This window comes from Eretmochelys imbricata, chromosome 5 (assembly GCF_965152235.1).
Source record: "Eretmochelys imbricata isolate rEreImb1 chromosome 5, rEreImb1.hap1, whole genome shotgun sequence".
NCBI lineage: Eukaryota > Metazoa > Chordata > Testudines > Cheloniidae > Eretmochelys > Eretmochelys imbricata.
Window position 1 is genome coordinate 73,757,494 of NC_135576.1, and position 21,190 is coordinate 73,778,683.

The 21,190-nt window shown below is 40.5% G+C and overlaps 2 protein-coding genes across 8 annotated transcripts in view; both read left to right on the forward strand.

The window, feature by feature from the left end:
• Positions 1 to 3,624: 3,624 nt before the first annotated feature.
• ARL14EPL (ARF like GTPase 14 effector protein like) lies at positions 3,625 to 6,747 on the forward strand. Its single transcript, XM_077816401.1, has 3 exons — positions 3,625 to 3,671; positions 6,030 to 6,169; positions 6,525 to 6,747. The coding sequence occupies exons 2-3, from the start codon at positions 6,132 to 6,134 to the stop codon at positions 6,745 to 6,747; spliced, it is 261 nt and encodes an 86-aa protein (XP_077672527.1). The 5' UTR covers positions 3,625 to 3,671; positions 6,030 to 6,131.
• Positions 6,748 to 19,048: 12,301 nt separating this feature from the next.
• COMMD10 (COMM domain containing 10) overlaps positions 19,049 to 21,190 on the forward strand; it is a 159,116-nt gene continuing 156,974 nt past the window's right edge. For all 7 annotated transcript variants that reach the window (XM_077817348.1, XM_077817349.1, XM_077817354.1 and 4 more), the window contains exons 1-2: positions 19,049 to 19,173; positions 19,986 to 20,076. In XM_077817348.1, the coding sequence (XP_077673474.1) occupies positions 19,142 to 19,173; positions 19,986 to 20,076 (123 nt within the window). In that variant the 5' untranslated portion in view covers positions 19,049 to 19,141. The remainder of the gene's footprint in view (positions 19,174 to 19,985; positions 20,077 to 21,190) is intronic.

A 21,190-nucleotide genomic window follows, 5' to 3' on the forward strand; every position in this document is an offset into this window, starting at 1 on the left:
CCTTCTTAGTTTATTTCAGTAAATAAAAGGTAAAGGAACTAAGGTCAAACTGTTCAAATGTTGGTGCCTAAAATCAAGCACTTACAGCCATATTTAGTTAACTAGATAAAATAGAAATAACAAGTAATTTATAATAAAATTTAATTAACAGCTGATAGGTGCTCAGCACCTCTGAACTTCTGACCATTTATTTTTGTGCTTAAACATTGATTTAGGTATCTAACTTGAGGCATCCAAGTTTGAAAAGTTTGGCCAAAATTTTAGAATAAAACTAATGTACTACAATTACAGTTCATCATATATACCCTATATGAGATGACTAGCTTGTATGAGTAACAAACCTTATACAACATTAAAAATTCCTTATTTTAAATGGATTCTATCTTAATGAGCAATAGAGTAACTTTTCTGTATCAAGAATTAAGATTTTAGAAGATAAATTGTCTCACCTGTAGCCCAGTCCCAAAATAGGAAGATTGCAGCAATTGCTTTGTTTCCAAAAGAATAAGAACAATTGTCTGTTTTGAGATTAGATGAGGAAAAAGTGGAGTTGATGACATTTATTGTAAATTTGAATTTATTTTTTGCTGATGGACTGTTGAGTAACTCCATTTTGTTGTGTCAGGGTTTTTCCCATTTGTTGTGTTTATAGGAGGTTTATAATGAATTTTCCAGTTTCCATAATGTCCTTTTGAGACATTGAATCCAGATAAGACCACGCCAGTTTCCTCAATAGTGGTCTTATGTGCCTGAATTTTTGATATTATGCGGGAGGGTCACAGACCAACAGTCTCTGTAATATGGAAAATACAAAATATTTTTAAATTGCTGGCTTAAGCAGGACTTTTCCAAGTTGGTGCTTACTAACAGTAACCCAATACAAAGTTGATTGGATCAAGTTGCATAGCACCAAGGTAGGCTTTGCATCTGTTTTGTCTAAAGACCTTGGACGGAAAGTTTCAAGGCAGAGTGATTAACACTATAAATGGTTTGAATTAAGGGTTAGGCTGAGAAGCCTCTGGTTTTTTTGGGGTCAACAAGACATCAGAGGCAGACTGTCATTTCAGAATCTTCAGGGCTTGGGAGAGCAAGTCACGGCATCAACAAACAGACCAGCTCAGCCTTTGACCAATCTCTGCCAGCACCCAAAGAAGTTCTGTTAGTGAGAAGTGTTTTGCCAGCAGAATATCATTGTCTGCACTCCTGTTCAGTAAAAGCCCAGAAGACTGAGAGAGCTGAAGAGTTTGCAAACATTTTAAATACCTTATTTTTCCCTTTTCTGTTCTTTGTCTTTTGCTTTTATTAAGTGGGAGAGGTCTTAGCCTTTTTATTTTCTTTATTTTTAGGGTGTGGAAGTGAAAGTGTGGCTGTGTGCATGCACATCCACATGGGGAAAACACCAAAAAGAAAAGTTCCCCAGGTTTAAACAGCCCTAAATTTTTTGATAAAGACACTCATTTTCTGATAAAGACACTCATTACAGTGTGCTCTGTATTTAAAAGTCTTGAGAGACTTTAGATTGTCACCTGCAATTTCTAGTACATAAACTTCTGCTTAAGGAGAGTGTTCTGTTTAAGGTTTGTATTATGATATTGGCGTTGGGGACAGGGAAGGAAAAGATTAGCTTCCACATGAGAACTGAAGTCTAAAAACAGGAGTACTTGTGGAACCTTAGAGACTAACAAATTTATTAGAGCACAAGCTTTCGTGGGCTACAGCCCACTTCATCGGGTGCATTGAATGGAACATATAGTAAGAAGATATGTATATATATATATACACACATACAGAAAAGGTGGAATTTGCCATACAAACTGTAATAGGCTAATTAATTAAGATGAGCTATTATCAGCAGGAGAAAAAAACTTTTGTAGTGATAATCAAGATGGCCCATTTAGACAGTTGACAAGAAGGTGTGAGGATACTTAACATGTGGAAATATATACAATATGTGTAATGACCTACTACAGGACAGGTCCAACAAAGAAAATAACAGAACGCCACTAGCTGTCACCTTCAGCCCCCAACTAAAACCCCTCCAGCGCATCATCAAAGATCTACAACCTATCCTGAAAAATGATCCCTCACTCTCACAGATCTTGGGAGACAGACCAGGCCTCGCTTACAGACAGCCCCCCAACCTGAAGCAAATACTCTCCAGCAACCACACACCACACAACAAAAACACTAACCAAGGAACCTATCCTTGCAACAAAGCCCGATGCCAACTCTGCCCACATATTTATTCAAGTGACACCATCATAGGACCTAATCACATTAGCCACACCATCAGGGGCTCATTCACCTGCACATCTACCAATGTGATATATGCCATCATGTGCCAGCAATGCCCCTCTGCCATGTACATTGGCCAAACCGGACAGTCTCTATGCAAAAGAATAAATGGACACAAATCTGACATCAGGAATCATAACATTCAAAAACCGGTAGGAGAACACTTCAACCTCTCTGGCCACTCAGTACAAGACTTAAGGGTGGCAATTTTGCAACAGAAAAGCTTCAAAAACAGACTCCAATGAGAAACTGCTGAGCTTGAATTAATATGCAAACTAGATACCATTAACTTGGGTTTGAATAGAGACTGGGAATGACGGGGGTCATTGAACATATTGAATCTATTTCCCCATGTTAAGTATCCTCACACTTTCTTGTCAACTGTCTAAATGGGCCATCTTGATTATCATTACAAAAGTTTTTTTTCTCCTGCTGAAAATAGTTCATCTTAATTAATTAGCCTCTTACAGTTTGTATGGCAAATTCCACCTTCTCTGTATGTATATATATCTATCTCTATCTTCTTACTATATGTTCCATTCTATGCATCCGATGAAGTGGGCTGTAGCCCATGAAAGCTTATGATCTAATAAATTTGTTAGTCTCTAAGGTGCCACAAGTACTCCTGGGTTTTTTTTGCGGATACAGACTAACGCGGCTGCTACTCTGAAACCTGAAGTCTAAAAGGAAGTTGGGTAATAGCTCTGAGATTGAGATTCAGACATTAGGTAATAGTTTATTTTCAATATTAGGCTTTTTAACCAGATTCAAATTACACATTTGATTGACCATGGTAAAATTATTTAATTGGGATATATACCCAGCTGCACAGCCACATTCTCAGGCTCCTTAGAATTTATATGAGGATCAATTATTTTTTATATTAATTTGATGATCTAACTCCAATCCAGTATTTAAACTACCTTGCTTGATTTGTTGATTTGATCTTTATTTAATTCTGATTTGGCAGTGTTTTATTTTTAGTTAGTTTATTAATACCAGCTTACCTTTGGTGATAGGTTTCTAGGTTTTATATTAGTTTGTTTCAGAATTTTAATGACATTTCTAAAATAGAATCTGATACTGACACACTTTTTTCAGTAAGCAATGTGGGTCCAGAACCTTTGAGGGTCTGAGATGGATACCAGCTGGTCAATTTAAAAGTTTGACCAGCTCCCTGTCATAAGTCTGTGGTTCTCATACCTGTATATATCTCTTTAAAGTGTTCAGTTTTTGATGTTTCATTTTTTTAGTGTCTTGAAATGAGCGATCATTTGGAAGAAAATTGTACTGAGAAAAGCAATTCTGCCCATGAGGAACCTGCAGAAGCACATGCCCCTCCTGCTAAGGATTGTCAAATAGCACAGAAGCAACTGGTATGACTTCTGAAGTACTGTGTTACTGATCAGGGCATTGGAACAAATGTGCAATTATAAGTAAAGGCAAATAGTGAAATGACAGCAATACATGTGCAGATACTTAACAGAGTGTTTAGAGCCATTCAGAGTTCTAGCATTAGCAAGGGAGGATGCAGGAAAGTGGGACAGTCCTCTCAACAGGAAGTAATCTTTGTAATTAATTTTACCCTGAGTTCTGGAAGGGATTCCTTATGTTTGGCATTTCAGCCTCCATTATTGTCTGTTATTTGCTTCCAGTTGGAACGTTTGTAACCTATGAGTAGGGACTGCATTTTAACAGTAAAACCCAATTTCTACCCACAAAATTTAAATGTCTACATGTGGCCAGCTGATGAGGTTGCCCCACTGCTTATCAGAAGTTGATGTTAGCTAGCTTGCAAATAAAAGTTGGCTATTGGACATGTGCCACAACAACAGAGAATCTGCTTAAGCTCCCACTGCTACCACCAGTGTGGAGTGACTGGAACCCGTCCCTGGGAGCACATTGTTGTTAAAAAAATTAATATAGACTGTGAGCGAAACAATATGGTGGAGTCTGAAATGAAGATGATGGAAGCTGATTCACATAAATTTATGTTTGAGAAGATAAGATTAATTTATAAATAAAATAATCTACTGTTACAGAAATCTTGAGAATCCCAAATAAATGTTACCACCTTGCACCTTGTGTCATCATTTACGACATCATGTGTGTAGTGAGTGAAAAGTAGGTGTAAAATGCTACTGTTCTGACTGGTAACATTTTATGCTTACTCGCAATTGCATTGTACTGGTGTAAATGACAAACCAAGTTGTAGGACATTGGAGAATAAGGCCCATTCTTAACCCCCCAAAACAGTTTAATCCGATTGTAAATCCAGATTTCCAGCAAAAATACAATAAAATAACCCTGCTAAAGTACTGTCAATCTCTATGAATTGTTTGCTTTGGTTCCTCCACTCTTCTCCTTTCTTCATACACTTCAGTCCTGCGAGTTGTTCTTTCCTGCCCTAATGATCTTCCATACCTTCTCCTTGCCCCCAGATTCTTCTTGGAGAGATAGGCCATGGAGAGCTGAGGGAACAGAGGCGGGTAAGAGAACAGAAAGAATGATCCAGCTCAGATTAGGACAGTGACAGTATTTTCTTTTACATTGTAGGCTACTGAATTACTACCTTAAAGGCACATTGTGTACTTTAGTGGACCTTCATTTTATTGTTTAATGTTGCAATAATGCTTTCCTAATTATTGCAACATTAATAATTATTTTCAGAATAATTGCAAATGATGCAATATCCTTATTAAAGGGTTTTTTTCAGATGTTGAGATATATATTCATATTGTAAGAACTGTCCAAGAAACTGTAACTTGAAGAATGCAAAATTAGGTTCACAGGGGAGAATTTGGAGAAGAGCTAATATAACATAGATGAGGGCCTAGACCAGTCAGAAAGATCTTATGGGTAATTGGTAGGGATCAGGCAACATAGATATAAACAAGGGACAGGGCAGAAAGGCTCCAAACAGCATTGTGAATGAGCTATGAAAGTTTGAAAGGGTGTATTACTGAGAGGCAGAAATCAAACAATCTTTCAGCAACTCTGTTTCTGTTAGAACTTCTGTTTTGAAACTCGTTCTGATTCAAAGGAAAACACACAATGGCAACAATATCTAACTGCAAAATATTTTAGAAAATGCAATGTCTGCTTTCTTAGATGGCATTTTTGATGTGGTCCAATCTCTCTGACAGAAAGTGAACAACACAAGTGCTAAGCTCCCTCTTTCCTGTTCTTGAATTCACTCTAGCTAGGCCTTTACAGGAAGGGAGTGTTTCTGTCCACGGTGATAATTTTTCAAAAACCAAGAGAAAAACAACCAATATAATCTTTGTGGTGAGGTACTACAACCTGAGCTCTCTGGGTATGTCTACACTGCAGCTGGGAGAGAACCTCCCAGGTCTGGCAGACAGACCTGCACTAGTGAGGTTTGATCCAGCACACTAAAAATAGCAGTGTGGACATTGCAGCTTGAGCTGTCATGTCATGCTTACCCACCTTCTTTCTCTGCATTCACACCTGCATAAAATTGGCTATGCCCTCCTCTGTTAGTTGACAAAATGGGCCTTGGGCATAATTGGTTAAAAAATTAATAGATGGGTGAACGGTTTTTAAATGGGACTATGCTACAGTAGGTCAGGTTTTTGCCTTACATGCCAATCACTGTGTCCTTTTATATTTTTATTAAGAAGATTAAAACTAGCAAACATATATGGCAGTAAATAAAAAAATTCTGGTTAGCTTTGGTGTTTATAATCTTTCCTTTGTTTGTTCATTCATAGCAGCAAATAGAGCGGCAACTAAAATGCTTAGCGTTTCAAAACCCAGGACCTCAGGTAGCCGACTTCAACCCTGAAACTAGAGAGCAGCAGAAGAAAGAGCGTATGGCAAAGATGAACCAAGATTTTTTTTATAAACACAAGTAAGACAGTATCTTTGATTTATTGTATGTCTTTTGAAATTGAGATGTTTACTCAATATACAGAAAATTAAAAAACAAATATTTTCATAGACCTTGTTTAAAATGTGAATGTTTAGCAGAGTAAATAGACTTTCTCTATTTAGTTTAATAGAAGTTTGACTTATTTTTGTGGCACACATTACTTAACATTTAATAACTGTCTATTACTATCAGAATCTTATATTGGCATTTCGCTATGTTGCAAGAGTGTTCAGAAGAAAGTACTTGCTCCTATGTAGATTTTTCCTCATTAGCTTACTTCAGTCATTGAGCGTGTTTGAAATATTCTCTGAAGGTCACTGTTTTTCTCTAACAGAACTATGAAGAAGTATGACAAACATGGCAGGCTGCTTTGTAATAACATGGATTTGTGTGACTGCCTGGAGAAGAACTGCCTGGGTTGCTTCTATCCGTGCCCTAAGTGCAATTCGAACAAATGTGGACCAGAATGTCGCTGTAATAGAAAATGGGTTTATGAGAGAATTGAGACTGAAGCTGGTGAAGTGATCAGCATGTTACCATTTTTTGTCCCTGAATGATGTTTTTCTGCTAGCTTTTGTAACTGAGCAATGTTTTTCTTTTCATTCTTTTTTATTTTTTAACCTTTAATAAAAGTGAATTTTGGTTTTGTGAAAGGGGCAGGATTGACTTGGCTAAAGTACCTGTTGGTGGTGCTCATGCGCCTTTCTCTGCCTCACCAATGTGCCTTAATCCTCACCATTAGGGACAAGTATATATTTCATTCTCCTTAATCCTTGGCAACTTTGCTGAGGCAGCTAACAAGGTCTTCCTAAGTCTTTACTTTTTAAAATTACAGGTGTCAGGAATGCTGTGGTCAGACAACATCCTTACTCTGGAAAACAGGATCACATTGCTTTGATTTTTTTCCTCATTAATTTTTTTCACATATGCACCTATACAACGTATGACAAATCCATTCTTCTTCGAGTGACTCCGCTTGTATTCTGCTTCTCCTGGTGTGCATGCACTGCATGCGGGCAGGTAGCAATGTCTATTGGGGCTGCACTTGCACCCTGCATGTCGTCTGGTGCCCCATAGCTGAGGGCATAAATGGCAGTACAGCCACAACTGCCCTCCAGTTCCTTCTTACTGTTCATGTCTGTGAGACAGAACCCCTGTAGTGTCCGTGACTCTGCTCACTGGGTGATTCTTTCCTTGTTTATTTGTTAGTTAGTTGTAGTTAGTGTTCTCAGCATAGAACACTATCTAGGTCAGTACAGTTAAATTTCTACTTCTAAGCCTGTTGCAAAAAAGAAAAGTAGAAAGAAGGCTTCATGTCTAGAAGGTGATCCGGCACTGGACACCTTGGGATGTGGCGGATTCGAAATCTCCAGTATTCAAATCATGTCCTTCCTGTGAGGCAGCTATTCTCATCCGTGATGGACACTCTTCATCTTCTGCCTTGGTGAAGCATATGTACTGCACAAGTGCTCTATATGTTGTGCCTTTTGGAAAAGGCCCCCCAAAATGAGGGAATCCCACCCGAAGCTCTTTCTCTTAGGGTATGTCTTCACTACCTGCCGGATCGGCAGGCGGGGATTGATTTATCGCATCTAGTCTGGATGCGATAAATCGACACCCAAGTGCTCTCCTGTCGACTCCTGTACTCCAGCGCCGTGAGAGGCACAGGCAGAGTCGACGGGGAAGCGGCAGCAGTCGACTCACTGCAGTGAAGACGCTATGGTAAGTCGCAAAAAGAAAAGGAGTACTTGTGCACCTTAGCGACTAACCAATTTATTTGAGCATAAGCTTTCGTGAGCTACAGCTCACTTCATTGGATGCATAAAGTGGAAAATACAGTGAAGTCGATCTAAGTATGTCGACTTCAGCTACGTTACTCATGTAGCTGAAGTTGCATAACTTCGATCGATTCCCCCAGTGTAGACCAGGGCTTAAGAGAGATCTACAAAGACCTGTTTGGTTCCCAAAGCAGAGAAGACCACCTAACCTGACCAGACCATCTCAGTGATTGATCTGGTAAGCTGGGGAACCACCCAGTGCTCCAGGGCTCATTTGGTGGCAAGAAAGTCTCACTCCTCCAACTCCTTGACTACGGAGTCAGTAAGAGATTCCTTCCCCTTGCCGACCCTCTCCTCTGAAGATAGAGGAAGGAAGGAGCACCGCTCTTGGGGTGATTGGAGTCACAGATCTCCCTCACTTTCAGGTGACATTGTAAACAAGCACTGGGCAGCATTATCTCTTGCAAATGTAAACAAACTTGTTTGAGCAATTGCCTGAACAAGAAGTAGGACTGAGTGGACTTGCAGTGTAGGGACACGATTTTATAATTGTACTATAAAAATTGATGTAAACTTTGAATTAATTCTGCCAGCCACCCCTTTTGAATAACAGAAAGGAATGATAGATTTCAGAGCGATAGCCATGTTAGTTTGTATCAGCAAAAAGAACCAGGAGTACTTGTGGCACCTTAGAGACTAACAAATTTATTTGAGCATAAGCTTTCATGGGCTAAAACCCACTTCATTGGATGCACGCAGTGGAGAATACACTAGGAAGATATATATATATACACAGAGAACATGGAAAAATGGGTGTTGCCATACACACACTAACGAGAGTGATTAATTAAGGTGAGTTATTATCAGCAGGAGGGAAAAAACCATCGTTTGTAGTGATAAGCAGGATGGCCCATTTCCAACAGTTGACAAGAAGGTGTGAGTAATAGTAGGGGGCAAAAATAAGCATGGGGAAATAGTTTTACTTTGTGTAATGACCATCTGAGACTGGGATCTTGTTTCCTATATGCATTATAAACTTCCCTCTAGACATTTCTTTGGTTTAAGGTTTAGTGAGTAAAAGACAGGATCTTATATTGTGTCCGTGTTAATTAGATTAAAGGAATGTTAAAGGCCTGAGCCACAATGTAAACTGTTTTGATCACAAGATTTAGTGAAGTTTAATTTACAATGTATTCTGCTGAATATAAAATACTGCTGTCTTCTCTGTGAGAGATTGTTTGTGTGAATGAGGAATGCATCCATCACGAAAAGGTAAGGTGTGAAAGCCATCACAAATGTCCAGGTGGTCAAAAAAAAGTAAAAGACTTAGAAACATCAGGAGACAATCAAAAAACATCCATTGTATCCTATGCTAAACATGTTAGCAGCATTGACTGCCTCAGAGGTGAGGCAACCACCCTCGAAGGCAAGACAACAAATAGGAGATAACGATGAGAAGCCCGACAATAACCATCAAATGACAACAGCGGAAAACCCCAAGATTACCACCACTTAAGGACTAATAATTACAGGATGACATTGCAAAATGCATGGACTCAAATGGGAATTTACAAGTATAAAGTTGGGGTGTTTTGCCATAAAACTCTGGGTTCAGTCCTGCCAAAACCTTGGAGCATCGGATCGCGACCGACAGAGCCCAGCTCCTAACTTGTGTTCAGTCTAACTGGCCATTAGATTGACTCGAGCTAGAACAGACTAGGAACTATAAAAGCATCAACTGGCAGGACTGTGTGCGTGATGTGTATGTGTGTGAGACTGAAAAGCATATGCTAACTGTTGTATTCTCAATAAATGCAGCGTGCTGCCTTCCCCCCTATAAAGATCCCCTGTGCTTTGTATAGCAGAACAGCAGGCCCTAAAATTTTATATTATTTTATTTTTGAATGCAATATTTTTTTGTACAGTATCATGAAATTGAATTTACAAATGTAGAATAAAGAGATTGCACTACAGCACTTGAATTAGGTGAATTGAAAAATATTATTTCTTTTGTTTTTTTTACAGTGAAAGTACTTGTAATCAAAAATAAATATAAAGTGAGCACTGTACACTTTGCATTTTGTGTTGTAATTGAAATAAATATATTTGAAAATGTAGAAAACACCTAAAATATTTAAATAGAATACCATTTATTATTGTTTAACGGTGCAATTAATCGTGTGATTAATCACGATTAATTTTTTAAATCACTTGACAGTCCTAATTGACGTGATTTATGGTAGTTTCACTGCTGCTATTAGTCCCTGTGGCTGGGTTGCCCCTGAGCGGGGGACCCTGGAAACCTGGGATTTTCAGCCCTGGGGTAGTCTACATGGCAGTGCTGCCCCAAAGCCATGGAAGAAAATGAACATTCTCTTGGACAGATTCAGCTAGACACAGATTAACCTTCATAAATAAATCCCTGAAGCAAGTGATTAAAAACCAGAATAATGTATATCTACAAAGAAATCCATTTACAGGCCCATTATTTGTCTTCTAGTAGCACTTTGAAATCCTAAAATGGCTTTTGACTCCATTCTGTTGGGCATATACAAACACTGAGCGAAAGACAGCTCCTGCTCTGAAGAGCTGCAGTCTAATCTGAATATGCAACAAGCGGTTGTAAGAAATAAAAAGGAAGGGGGAGGGAGAAAAAGGGCAATAAAAATAATATCATGGTACATAGGGAACTACGACACAATTTGAAGATGGTTCTTCCTGTTTCCAAACAATGTTCCCTCTACTGTTTCCTGTATGCAGAATGAGCAGCAGTCAGTGCACAAGTTTAATTCACATAAGCGCAGCTGCAGAAAACAAAACCACACAACGTCAAGCATATGTTATTTATTGATAATGAAACTCAGCGACAGATAAGAAACAAGTAGTAACAAAAGTGAAACAAAACCTAGGCACTTGCCTATTGCACTTGGGCTTTGTGTAGTTAAATGTCAAATATTCAGTACTATGTTAGAGGGGACTTGCAGGTGATCTTTAGTTAAAATCTGCCAGCAACTTAAAGGGAAGGTTTGGATGATTTTCCTGCCTCCTACAAAACCACCACCTCTCATAATAGTACAAAATCATTTTTTGCCTTATAAAAATACTTTTAAAGAGCAAATATTTTGCTCTTTGGAATAACTTTGTTCTAGAAGGCTAATTTAAAAAAATACAGGGGGGAGGAGACCTCTGGACCACCCCACAAGGTCTGTCCACACATACACACTTTCTGTCTCTCTCTTTCACTGACACACTTCAAATTATAGAAGTTAAACAGGGTCATTATACTTAGCATATCTATTCCATACACACACAGCTTCTTTTCTGACAGTTCTAGTGCCTCAGAGTTCTCGCTATGGCTAAAATAAGATGAAAACCCAGATACATTAAAAATATCGACTGATTAAGATAAGATACCATCACACAATCTTCTTATCCCATCACCTGCGGTTGGGTCATCATGCAAGCATCCACCATCTTTGTCTGTCTGAGACAGTACTAAGGTCCTTCTGCTTACCATCTTTTTTGATGCAATCCAACCAGCTGTCCATTGCTTCCCAGCCGTCCATTGCTTCCTTGGCTTTCCGTAGGTTCTACCATCCCTTCCTGCCATGCTGTCTTCATCAGGTCCTCTTCATTTGTCCACTGCATGTGTCTGAACTAGCAAACGTTTGGTTCCTGAATTTTTTCAGCCACATCACAAACTTTTCTCCCCTAAATTCTCATTTGCTTGGTCATTGTTGTCTAGATTCTATATGACCACAAAGACCAGCTAAGCAAATTCTACCCTTTATGTTCTTGACAACTGGGAGAATAAAATAGAGCCACTGTGTGATTCAGTTTCTGTTTGGGTCTCAGCTGCATATTTTCATCGTACTCCATCAGATTTAGTAGAGGATAGTTAGCAATTGAAGATAACTGCTATTTAATCACATGTCCAGATCTGTAGCATAGATCATTGTAACTCCACTATAATCAATGGAGCTATGACTTACACCAGCTGAAGATCTGGCACATTATAGCTCATGTAAAAACACCACTGACACACTATATGACGTTGGGCAAGTCTCTTCACCTCTCTGTGCTTCAGTTTTCCCATCTATAAAATTGAGCTATTCATATTTATCTTTCTTTGTTAAACACTTTCAGATCTCTGGGTAAAAAGTTATTTATTGGAGCTTAGTATTATTATTTAGGTAATTCCTTCCACCCAAAGGATCCAAAAGTACTTTAAATTACAGTTTGTACATACACCAGTACCTCTGGAGTGGAGGGTAGCAGCCAAATGGTCTATGGCATTCTGTAAAACAGCAGGTGATGGAGACCCCCCTATTTATATGAAAAGTGTCATATGATCTTGTCCACATGGAGCCTAATTTTACAGTCTTGTCCAAAAGATCCTCACCCAGTAAATTATATGGTACTTAATTTATTTATAATGCTTAAGAAGGATGAAGGATTGTCGGCTTTGAGAGAATTCAAATCTGTGGCTCCAGAGAGTCTAGATATTTCAATCCTATGCTTAGACCACTAACCCATTCCTTCTGGTTTAAAATAAACTTCTGTGTATTGGCTAGAAGCCAGTCAGATCCACTCCATCATTTAGAGGAAAATTAATCCGTCCTGTTATTGAACTTATACACGTCAGCATTTGTTGAGGAACGAACTCTATAGTTAATGTTCACCAGACTCTGCAGTAAAAAAAAATTGCTTTGAAGCCTTTTTCAGGCAACTCTCTTGATCCCTTTAACACCCTCTAACAAAGCAAAATTGAGCTCAAGCACTATTTCCAAACCAGATTAAGGACTCTAGCCCCAAACCAGTAGAATTTGAGACATTCCCCAGATAAATAGTTTCACCAGAATCATAATATCCTAGTTCTGTTAAATTTCTTATCTTGTAACAAAGACAATGCTTAGTCTGTAGATTCTCACTTTGGCACATTAGACATAATCTTTAGCATTTAGCATATCTGATCTCATTCCACTTGGAAAGCAGATGTGTGAAATTTGGACTAACAGCACCCTTTGTACATTTGTTACAATGTAATACTGGCACTTCATCAACTCTGATTTTGACCTTGGCATGAAACATGCAAAGGCTTTTTCCCTTTCTTTCCATCCATAAAAGTAATTTTATTAAAAAAAGAAAAAAAAAAAAAAAGGAGTACTAGTGGCACCTTAGAGACTAACCAATTTATTTGAGCATAAGCTTTCGTGAGCTACAGCTCACTTCATCGGAAGCGTTCAGTGGAAAATACAGTGAGGAGATTTATATACACACAGAACATGAAAAAATGGGTCTTATCATACACACTGTAAGGAGAGTGATCACTTAAGATTGTAATGGATTTTTTACCTTCAGTCCTTTTGGTACGATGTCCATCTGTTTGCATTTGGAAAGGAAGATGATGTCTGTCTGTATCTGTACGAGTTTTTTCATGAGGTTAATAGATTTCCACTCCATACGGCTAAATGCAGTGACTATGGAGTGGAAATCTATTAACCTCATGAAAAAACTCGTACAGATACAGACAGACATCATCTTCCTTTCCAAATGCAAACAGATGGACATCGTACCAAAAGGACTGAAGGTAAGAAATCCATTACAATCTTAAGTGATCACTCTCCGTACAGTGTGTATGGTAACACCCATTTTTTCATGTTCTGTGTGTATATAAATCTCCTCACTGTACTTTCCACTGAACGCATCCGATGAAGTGCGCTGTAGCTCACAAAAGCTTATGCTCAAATACACTGGTTAGTCTCTAAGGTGCCATTAGTACTCCTTTTCTTTTTGCGAATACAGACTAACACGGCTGCTACTCTGAAACCAGTAATTTTATTGTTCTCTTAGGGCCAGATCCTGTATGGTACTGAGCTCCCTCCATCTCTATTCAAGTGGGAGTGTATGGACCTTGGTCCCTCATAAGATCATGTCTTACATGTAGGTTCACATTATGAACAAATTATTGTCTGCAGATACTGCTCTTGATTATAGAAGTTAGATTATGTAACCCTTACATTGTGAAGCACTGACTACTCATGTGAGTAAGTGCGCACCTGCATGAGTAAAAGATGCACAACGTAGTCCTAGAAATCCACAGTGATTAATTACCTAAGGCCACGTTCTAGCACCCTTGTACATGTTGAGTGCGTAGTATCTTACTCTGTAAGTAGTCTCATTGAGTTGAGTGGAACTATTCAAAGAGAAAGGTATAACTCAGCATAAGGGTAGTAGAATCTAGCCCATAAAAATATACCTAATATATATTTCATCAACAGAAACCAACAATGGCAATGCTTGTTTATGATGTACACAGCCAAAATGAGCATATATTTAAAATATATTTTACTAGAGGGTTTATTTTTTCAGTTAGATTTTGAACTCCAAATATATAAGGCTGGATGTGTTCCATAACGACATAGTAATCCTAGTAGTTATTTTCAGTCCCATCTCTTGCTTCACAACTTTATAGTTTGCTAGATGCTTTTGCATAAACCATTTGCTACATAAATAGTTGCAGTAAGAGAAAGTTCATGTGAAACATTATTTTTATTTAGTAGCAGGATGATTACACAGTCAACTTTTAGGGCCAGGTGCATTGTACAAACAGCATACTGAAAACAATTTTTAAGTAGTTCTATAAATTCATGGGTGTACATTCGGAACTATAGAGACACATAGTGTGTTCAAGATAGGGATACAAGAGTGTGCTTCAGAAATAAGGACAAATGCCAGAAGAGGGCAAGTGATGAAACATAAATGAGGGGGTAGGAAAAGAGAAGGAGTGAGGGAGTACAGAATGACAATGAGAAGAACAAATTGTGGGAGGGGCAGATCCAAAATATACTTTGGAGTTGGAAATAGGGATGAATATGGACATTTTCAAAGCATTCTTTAGTTATTCATATTTCCTCTGTCTCCTGTAGGAGTATTTTAAAAATAAAAAATCACAAAGGAAATTCCTGCATGAATCCTAACTGAAAAGTTGAGTGATGAGAACAGGCTGTAAAACATTTCTGTGCAAATGATATGAAAACAGTATTTAAGGGTCTATTGGTACTTGTGCATCACAGCCTACAATAGAACAGAATATATGATTCTACATCTGAGAAGGGTAAGGCATAGATGGTCATGGAGACTGAGATTTAAAAAGCTGTTCAAGGGATTTAGAAGCCCAATGTTCATTAGTTAAATTCAGCTAAATTCCCTAAAATCTCAGCCATAATGCTTAGGACTCTGATCCTGCAAAAGATTTCTGTAGATGGATTAAAGCACCTCACCACAGCCCATTCACTTCAAGGTCTACAGCAGTATGTCTAGAGCAACAAAGCTGGGCAATTTATGGTATTGATATACTATTAAATGGTGGAACATACCTTTGGACCGTTTTGAAAAGATCTGTTAATCACACTGCATGAATAAATCACTTGAATAGGGGTGCAATTTTTTATCATGTTTTTCAACCCCCATATTCAAAGGACACTGTACATTTAAAAAATTCCACTTATGTCTGAACTTTTTAACCTATTATTGTTACAAGAAACACCTAAAATGAATATAAATGAAAGACAGGAGGAAAAAATAGATTTTTTTTCTCTTTTCAGTTTTATTTTGTGCATTTGACAGCTCTTTGTGTACAGTTTCACCGCTTACTCCTTCTAATCAGTTTCCTTTGTTATTTCTGTTGGTCTTTCATACAGTAGTAGGTGAGATAAAAACATTTTAAACATAGGAAAATATAACTGTAAACCCAGAACTGGCCAGGATATTGTGGGGCATATGCAATACCTGAACTAGATTGAAATCCTTTTTAAAAAAATTATCTGATTTCCAGTCTACCTAGTCCTTTTAAAGGGCTGATTTTTGAGAGATTCTCCAGGCATGTAGAGCTTCCCAAGCATCAGGCTATGTTAAAATTCTTTTACCCTAGTGTGAAATCTTAACTTTTTGGCCAACTTTAATTTGCTTTTACTCTATTCATGGGTTGTATGTCTTCTGGTGGTTGCATGAAAATGTGTAAAAATAAACGCAACATTTGTATTTAATTATCTTTTATAGGATAGCTTGAAAAAATAGTTGACTTTCATAAAAGAGATTGTGGATTTAAATCCTGCTAATATATTTGGTGGGAATTCTGTTATTCCCTCACTCTGGAGACCTCCACTTTAGAATTCAATTCCTCTATTGGAGTAAAGTCAGTGGTTTTACTCAGACTTTTTTTTCTGGGGTGCAGTATATACTGAATTCTGTTCTGAACAAAGGATTTACTTAAATAACCACTATCCTTTAAAAAATAATGGATAAAATCCTGGCCCCACTGAAGTCAATGGCAAAATTCCTGTTGACTTCAACATGACTAGGATTTCACTCTATATGTTTAACACGTTTCTTTACATACATTATTAATAATTCCTTCGATCAAGGATTCTCAACCTTTCTCCATCTGATTCCAGCACCTGCCATGGTTTCTTGCCATGACCCCCGTTCCATAATCCTTTGTTATTATATATTAGATGCTCTTGTGCCTTCTGACACAAGGCAACCCAGTCTTTCCACCTCCATTTGTCTAATGCAATGTTCTTTGCTCTGTTATAGTCTGTTTCCATGTCAGCAGTATCTTTCTCAATTGTTTTCTTATGTGTCATGTGTTGTCCTCCTCTTTTCTGCCTCCCACAAGGGGCATCCAATCAGGGGCTTGTCTAGTAGTACAGTTTCTTGACATCCATACAGCATATCCAAACAACTTCAGTCTTCTTTCTGAAATCACTGTCTCAGCAATCTGCTGGCAAGTCCTTTCTGGTAATATCTCACAAACCTTTCAACCACATTTACCTGTTCTTTCCAGCTTTTTCATTTCTTTATTATAATAAATGCACCCAGGCTTTACCAATGCCTATTTTATAAATCTAAAATAAAAATACATCCATTTAGTGCTAGTGTGTTGGGAAGTATTGCTTCAATGGTTGCATGTGTGCTTCTGGGTGGGGGGTAAAATGGTAGTTAGGTCAGGGGTGGGGAAATTGTATGCAGGGCCATGAATGTAGGGCTGGGGCAAGGGGTGTGGGAGGGGGTGTGGTGTGCAGGAAGGGACTCAGGGCAAGGGGCTGAGGTGCAGGAGGGGATGCAGAGTGCAGGAGGGGGCTCAGGGCAGGGGGTTAGGGTTTGGAGTGCAGGGAGCAGGCTCTGGGGTGGCAGCAGGGCTAAAGCAGGCTCCCTGCTGCCCTGGCCCCGCGCTGCTCCTGGAAGTGGCCAGCATGTCCGGCAGTGGCTCGGTGGGGTGGGGAAGGCAGCTCTGCTGCACGCTGCCCTCACCTGTGGGTACCACTGCCGAAGTTCCCATTGGCCATGGTGCCTCTTCTCAGCCAATGGGAGCTGAAGTGGGTGGTGCCTGCAGGCGAGGGCTGTGCATGGGATCCTCTGCCCCCCCCAGGGGCCTTAGGGATATGGTGCTGGCCACTTCTGGGAGCGACGTGGGGCCAGGGAGCCTGCCTTAGCCCTGCATAACCAATCCCACGGGCTGGATTGTAAGCCCCAACGGGACAGATCCGGCCCACGGACCATAGTTTGCCCTCCCCTGTGTTAAGCAGTGCTACAGGGCTTGTTGCTAATGAAAGGTGTTGAAATTGCTCCTGTTGGGAGGGGTGCTGGGTGAGGTGATGCAATGGAGATCGTAGGGGGGAAAAGTACTAGATTCATTGACGCTGATCTCCCTACTACCTTGAGCTCTGGAGAAAGGTGCTGTCTGAAAATGGTGTGGAACTGATGTGATCAATGGGAGTTGGAGGGCCTGAGCAGCCATCACACAGAAAGTTCCACACCAGCCTCAAATTTCAAGAGTTGAGCATGCTTCAGATGTGAACAGTGAAGAGATGAAGTTGGGACAGGATTGTCGTTACCAACGGAGAAGAGAATGATCTTCTCTTTCTCTCCTCTTATGTCCTCAAAGTTGCCTTCTAGGGAGCACTTAAAAAAAAAATTAAGTATGACGACAGACACTGCCTCACACCCACATGGGGGTAGTGAATTTGATTGTATCTAGACTAGAATAAAAAGGTGTGTTAAAATGTTTTAGTTTAACACATTTGAAAACTTAAGCATAGACAATATAGCGTGTGCTGAACATGAAGCTGGTTGAGATAAAGTCAAGAGGGGGTCTAGCCTTTTCAAGTGTGTTTAATTAGAACGTGTCAACTAACATGTTCTAGCAACACACCTTTAAATCCTAATCTAAACAAGGCCTTAGATGATATCAATGTAAAGAATTTTTAGAATGCAATTGCCTTTTAAAATGTAGGGCTGTGTTTTCATTTTCCCCAGACTGGACAATGAAAACCTCTGGAGTCAATTTCCCTCTGGTTAAAGGAAAAGGAGTACTTGTGGCACCTTAGAGACTAACCAATTTATTTGAGCATAAGCTTTCCACTTCATTGGATGCATCCGATGAAGTGAGCTGTAGCTCACGAAAGCTCATGCTCAAATAAATTGGTTAGTCTCTAAGGTGCCACAAGTACTCCTTTTCTTTTTGCGGATACAGACTAACGCGGCTGTTACTCTGTTCCCTCTGGCTGATAGTCAGTTTCCCCTTCAGTGGCGGGGCTGGTGTCAAGACTTGAGAACAGCCTGGAGCTGTACAAATACCAGATTTCCGTCGGATTTTTAAACCTCCTGGGTCGGTTCCTTCTGCTCTCAGGTGCTGTAACAGCTGTTCCCTCACACTTCGCACTGGCTCTGCGACGCCGGACTGCCAGCTTTCGGTGCGGACTCCCAAATCCAGCACCCACCACGCGCGCAGGACGCTGAGCTCCCAGACCCGCCTGTTGGAGGAGGAGACCCCAGCGCGGGCCCCTCGGCGGGCAAACCCGCTGCAGGCCCCGTTCTCCCCACGCCGGGGCGAGGCTGGGCTGGGCCAGGGCCCTGCTCCGTGCCCACTCGCTCCCGCGCTTCCACCCGAGAGCCGGCGGCCTGGAGAAACCGCCGCCAGGCCCAGCGCCCCTAGCGGCGGACAGGTGGGGCCGCCGGGCGGCGAGCGAGGGGGCCGGCCAGCAAGGGCCGCCCATAGCAACGCCCGGCACTGGGGGCGGGGCCGGCTGAGCCTGCCGGGCTCCCGTCCGCCCCGCCTACCCCCTCTCTTGCCGGGAGCTGGCGGCGGAACCAGGCAGCGGCGCCAAGGATGGCGGCGCCCATCATCCCCGAGAGCGGCAGGTACGGACTGCCCGGCAGAGCGGCGCCTGCGGAGCCCAGGCCCGGCGGGGTGGGTGGAGCCGGGAGCGCCTGCGTCACCGGCTCGCCCCAGCCTGACACCCGGGCTGGGACCCCCCCCAACTGGGACCCCCCCCAACTCCGCAGCGCGCCGGGGGCACCCGGGCTGGGACCCCCCCCCCAACTCCGCAGCGCGCCGGGGGCACCCGGGCTGGGACCCCCCCCCAACTCCGCAGCGCGCCGGGGGCACCCGGGCTGGGACCCCCCCCCCCAACTCCGCAGCGCGCCGGGGGCACCCGGGCTGGGACCCCCCCCCCAACTCCGCAGCGCGCCGGGGGCACCCGGGCTGGGACCCCAGTGGGTCAGTACTGCGCCTCTGGAGGTTTCTAACATGTGGGTTTCCCCACTAATGGGGCAGTGTGACCATGTCAGTATATTTGAGCATAAGCTCAAATAAATTGGTTAGTCTCTAAGGTGCCACAAGTACTCCTTTTCTTTTTGCGAATTCAGACTAACACAGCTGTTACTCTGAAACATGTCAGTATGATACAGTGGGCTGGGCTTAGGCAACCAGGGTGTCAGCTCCGCTTGGTTTAATTGGAGGGTGGGACTATATCTATTTTCATCCTTACTCTCACCTTGAATTTTTATAATTTTTATAATTTGTGTTTAAAGTATCAAACATTTAGATTAGAAGCCAGTAGTGCTAGTGTGCTTGGTTTGTGAAACACTGGAAAACAAAAATATTTGCACTACATTGTTTAAAGGCAATATGTTTGTTAGGAAACTTACCTGATCTCTTTCATTTAATTTAGCATAAAAAAAGCAGTGTTGCTCATTAACATGATAGACACAGGCAAATTTCCTCGATTGCTCTCCCGCATCCTTCAAAAGCTTCATCTAAAGGTTTGTATAGTATGACAATAACTTCTTAGCTCTCACCTTTTAATACATTTTTAAACTCTGTAATGAATATGTCATACCAGTTACTGTGTATTTTATGCTTTTTAAAATCCTGTCATAAGATACTGTTTTCTTAAATCTTTAGGTTTTGTCTTGCATGTTTAACATACACATCATTTCAAATTACAGAAAAAGTACACCCTTCTTTCTCCAGAGAAGTATATCTTGTTCTGAGTGGCAAATAGTATGGAAGGATGGAGCTGGCTCTCCCCTCTTATACCCTTGCGGAGTTAGCAGTGAGAATAAAACCTATAATTAATTAATTCACCATAAATAATTTATGCTGGCTGCCCGTATTTCATTTTTTGCAGTTTGGGCAATGAAAATAGAATGAAAAGTAGTAGTCACTTTTGTTTATATCTGATGTTAGATTGACTTTCTGGCACCAATGAATCAGAAAAGTGCTCCAGTGGAAAACTAGAGGAAATGTTTAAGTCTAAACAAACACTGTTTTTGCTGGAAGTTTTCTTTTGGCTTTATGAAATATTTCTCTTGATCCTAAGTTAGGTTTTGTACAATATTTAGTCAAAAAATGTGCCTCTGTGTGCATGCTAGGAATGGATGAATCTAGATGGGTCAGATTGAATAGAATCAAGCCTATGCACAATCTGCATTTGTGCCCTATATACAATGAAAAAGGAAGACTAGTAGCTAGATTAATTGGATTAGATGCAAGTCTTTTATTTATTTTTGTTGTAAGAGAACAGAAAAGCACAATATATAATAGTGAGAACAATAGTAACGGAAACTTGGTCTTGCCCTCCAGAGGCATGGGTACATATTTGTTCATTTGTTTCCAACTTCCCGTAGTCATTGTATCAATGTTTGATAGATGCAAACTTGTATTTATTTTTTAAAAAGAATTTAGAATGATAGAAGGTGCCAAATTGATAGCATTGGAAATTGAAGTCTAGACATAGGACAGGTACAGCATGGCTGAAAAAAAAAATACAAATTTACCTTTATTGTTCCAACTGTGCTCTAGTGGGACCAGGAATGTGAGGGTTGTTTCATTGCTTTGATTCAGTTATTGATTTTTCTGCTGAAATTACTAACA

Excerpts from the sequence above, each read along its gene's own strand:
- ARL14EPL (XM_077816401.1), top strand. The coding sequence starts at position 6,132 with ATGGCAAAGATGAACCAAGATTTTTTTTATAAACACAA. Across the intron at positions 6,170-6,524 it reads GATTTTTTTTATAAACACAA|AACTATGAAGAAGTATGACA; the intron begins GTAAGACAGTAT and ends TTTCTCTAACAG.